Below are 3,888 nucleotides of genomic sequence, written 5' to 3' on the forward strand. Positions count from 1 at the left end.
TCAGAAACATTTCAAGGATACTGAATTTACATTTTCAGTTTGTTTCCTTCAAAACTATTTTACTAAAATTGTTATAGGGCATGAGAGGCACCCCAGAACCCCCAAATATGCCCACTCTGCATAGGTTCTGCCACCCACTGCATCAAGACAAAACATAGTATTGTGCAAGACCTTTAATGGAAAGGAATCTTAATACAGCTAGTTAGTGCTCAACAAAGACAAAGAATATGGTTTCTTATCAAACTCCCTAAGTTACCCATCCCCTGTGGGTAAATGTCCATCCAAAAGGGATTGGTCCAAAGCAGGGCCCCTGGGCTGGAAAGCCTGCCCCCAGACTAAGGCATCTCCTGGTGAGGACCCATAAGAAAGGGGCAGAAGGGGCCTCCCACTTCTGGGATAGAAGGAACAAAACAAGCAAAAGTTGCCATTGTTAATCTCCGCCCCGTCTCTCACCCACAGCTGTTTCAGCCAATCCAAAGACAAGAAGCAAGTGTGGTTTCTTCACATGTCTCTGCCTGTGCACCTCCTTCCAGGTCACCTGTCTTCGCATCCCTCTACCTTCCCACCTCCAGTCTCCTTTCCAGATATTCCTCTGCATCCTCTGCTCAGCTCCGCCCCGCCCTTGGATGGAGTCTCCTCTTTTCTTGGGGACCACACCGTTACAAGTTACAAAATGACTATTTTTCCTTTGAACAGAGTTTTCTGAGATGGTGTACTTACTCCTGGGAATGATTGGGTCTCACACTCTTAGAGGACCTGATACAGCTATTTCCATTCCTGTGGACAAACAACACCCCACCAGAAGTTTTTTTTTTTTTTTTAAATCAATGCCTATTGTCTAATAAGAGTTGTCACAACAGAAGTCTTAATTTTTTTTTTAATTGCTTTTCAGTGTGGCTAAGACAACTGATCCTTGAGAATTTTCTACTAAAGATAATGGGTCTAGGGCTCTCCCTGGTGGTGCAATGGGTTAAAGCACTGCATTATAAAGCTCTCTGAAGCCACTGCTGCACAAGTTCAATCCCCAGTCAGGGAGCTGACCCACATGGCGTGGCAGACCTCTCCTGACTCACCTGCTGCTCCCATCAGCAGTGTACTTAGTCAATCTGCCTGCTTCCCACTCATCTCTGGTGAATTCTCTCACCACCCCTGCATCTCTGGCCTGTACCCCAGTTCTGCAAGCATAAATAAATCAATCTTTAAAAAATAAAAAAAAGACAATGGGCCTAGCTAAAGGTTTTAATAAACAAAATAATACCAACTTAACTCAAATCACCTCCAGCTCATCACAAACACACACTCACATCATACAGACACACACACACTCTGCACCACTGCAATCAAAAGAAAAATAGTGTACCAAAGCTTGTGTGGCAAACTCCTAATTAATGATCAAAACTCCTTGGAGCCAAGGTGCTGTTCTCCCAATAGACTGCTATTTTTAAAATATTTCTCTTTGAAAACAACAGCATGATTAATCCTACCATTCCTACTTCAATTACTTATGTAGAAACAATGATGCATGAGTGATTATTAAAAACACTTTATTATGTATAGTTTGTACATGCTTCAATTTGTGTTGCTTGGGGTGATTTATCAGATTGTGATGTCATCTACCAAAATTAACTAGACCTAATTTTCATCCTGCCATGCCACATACAAAAATACAGTATTCAAAGTGAAGTTTCCCATCTTTGCACAAAGATTCACAGGAGTTTGTCAGACAAATAAATGAAAAGAATACTTTACACGCATATCAACACCATACAAGTCATTATCCTTCACACAGTAACAGCTAATGTGTTCTTTTATTTGGAAACAGCAGGGAAAGAGCCCCTTTGCCTCAAAGGGAAATGCAAACTTTGTAGTGAAAAGCCAAACTCCGGGACAGGCAGGCCCTCTCAGGGAAGGTGGGGGCAATGGGATTCCGAAGGCAGTTAGACACCTCACAAGCACTTCAGGAGGAAAGAATTGCAGGAGGTTCCTCGAGGGCAGTCACACAGCTTCCCGATCCTCGCTCCTTTTCTCACTGCACACTGCTCTCCAGCGTCACACTGCAAAAATCACAAAGTGTGGTCAAAGGGAAAGCCACCCAAATCCACGTCAACACAATTTCCACCCTGCGGGAGAGACATTTGCACCCCATCTTCATCACCAGAGATGTAAACGTAGTCAGACTGAAATGCAGGGAGCCAAATGCTTACAATTTCGATGTAAGAGAGAAATTCAATTATTAATCTTGCTTCTTACTTTCAACTATTTTTTGGTGGGAGGAAGTCACATTTCTTGGCTCCTTTAGTTCCTTTTTTAAAAAAAAGTCAATCACACTTTTTCAGAAGAAGGAAACAACTGTGTACCCCTTCACAGTTCCTACTCCCTGCTTTCCATGCCTTCACCCTGAGAAGAAAGATTTAAATGTGTTTTCGCCAAAATTCTTAACCTGAACCAATTCAAGAATTCTGATTCTAGAATTTAAATTTTAAAACCCGGCAGTACTCCGTTAGGCAGGAAGAAAACTGAAGGAAAGAGAACTGAGTGGAATTAAGGGCTCTTCCAGTTCAGAGACTGAGGGATGGGGGGAGAGGGGGAACAGCTTATGTTCAGAAAATATATCTTCCACACAAACCCAAGAGCTGGCACTAGGTCAAGCTGCTCAATCCTCCCAAACGGCCAGCCTACCCTTCGCCTTAGAAGGAGTAAAGGCTGCAGGTGGAAACAAAGAAGAGCTTACTGCAAACCCATTACGTGGATTATCTAGTCACATCCTCAGGAGAAAGTCGCATGTGAAACTCAAAAGTGGTGTCTTTCCTCTTGGGAAAACAGGGAGGGTGCCCCCCAAAACCTTACCATGGGGACTTGACCGTACTTCTTCTCATAGATGGGAATGCGTTTACTCTTGAGCTTCTTCAGGACTTCCTGCAGCGCTTCGATCTGTAACACACCGCCCCGGAGCCCAAAGTTGCCGCCTTGGCTGCAAGCCCAGCCCAGGCGCTCACTTCCAGTTCTAGGTATAAAGAGCCCCAAACCCACACACACTCTGCCCTCGGACATCTCGGAGCGAAAGAGGTGTTGGAGTGGTAGAAACTTAGTCCTAGGCACTGACGGCAGGTCTCTAAACCACTGAGGGTCGTTGCTCCAAGCAAGGGGTTAGCTCTAAAGCCTGCCTGGAGCCCACAAGCTCCCAACGATCTTCTGATGGCTGCGGAAGACCGGGCTTTAGGCTCAGCTCCCGACTCCTGGATTCTGGAAATGGGGATGGGGAGGCGCGGAGAAGAGGAAAGCTTACAAAGAAAGGGACCGCGTGGCAGCGCAGGGGAGTCCGGGGCGAGGGGGATACCGACCAGTTCCTTCTCATGAGAGGCATCCTCCACGGTGGAGTAGATGTCCAGGGCTCGGGGCTGGAGCTCAGCGTCCTCCTGGGCACGGGCGCCCAGCAGAGGTAGCAGCAACAGCAGAGCGGCACCCAGGAGGGGCAGCAGCCGCAGGCGGGGACTCTCCATGGTGCTGAAATTCGGCACTACTGGAGCACCCCGCGCTCCCGCCTTTTATAGCAGGACGGAGCCCGGTGGCAGGGAAGAGGGAGGGGGCGAAGAAGGAAGGGGGAGTGGAGGAGGGTACGGGTCAACCGGCTGTAGGCAGAGCTCCGCCGCCTCTTGACGTCAATGCCCGCCGGGCTCCAGGCGCCCGGGAACGAGGCTCTGCGCACAGATGGTCTAGAGCACCGAAATCTGAGACCCCGCGCCCCCAAACGCTGCCAGCCCCGCAGCAAGGGAGCTCCCCTGGGGACCTGAGCTGAAGTTGAGGGGCGAGAGGTGAGGGATAAAGAGCGGGAGGAGGCTAGAAAATGGAAAATGTCTTCGAGGCAAGACACAGGCAGAAGAGTTACTC

General features: G+C 47.9%; 1 protein-coding gene across 1 annotated transcript; it reads right to left on the reverse strand.

The window, feature by feature from the left end:
* Window positions 1-1,562: 1,562 nt before the first annotated feature.
* Window positions 1,563-3,556, reverse strand: CARTPT (CART prepropeptide). The gene is made up of 3 exons (XM_004678222.2): window positions 3,342-3,556; window positions 2,848-2,931; window positions 1,563-2,054 (listed from the first exon to the last, which is right to left on the reverse strand). Exons 1-3 carry the CDS (start codon window positions 3,498-3,500, stop codon window positions 1,947-1,949), a joined length of 351 nt encoding a protein of 116 aa, XP_004678279.1. The 5' UTR covers window positions 3,501-3,556; the 3' UTR covers window positions 1,563-1,946.
* Between the last annotated feature and the right edge of the window lie 332 nt (window positions 3,557-3,888).

This window comes from Condylura cristata, unplaced genomic scaffold (genome assembly GCF_000260355.1).
Source record: "Condylura cristata isolate star-nosed mole 26May11 unplaced genomic scaffold, ConCri1.0 scaffold00007, whole genome shotgun sequence".
NCBI lineage: Eukaryota > Metazoa > Chordata > Mammalia > Eulipotyphla > Talpidae > Condylura > Condylura cristata.

Excerpts from the sequence above, each read along its gene's own strand:
- CARTPT (XM_004678222.2), bottom strand. The coding sequence starts at position 3,500 with ATGGAGAGTCCCCGCCTGCGGCTGCTGCCCCTCCTGGGTGCCGCTCTG. Across the intron at positions 2,932-3,341 it reads CCTCTCATGAGAAGGAACTG|ATCGAAGCGCTGCAGGAAGT; the intron begins GTCGGTATCCCC and ends GGTGTGTTACAG. Across the intron at positions 2,055-2,847 it reads AGTACGGTCAAGTCCCCATG|TGTGACGCTGGAGAGCAGTG; the intron begins GTAAGGTTTTGG and ends TGATTTTTGCAG.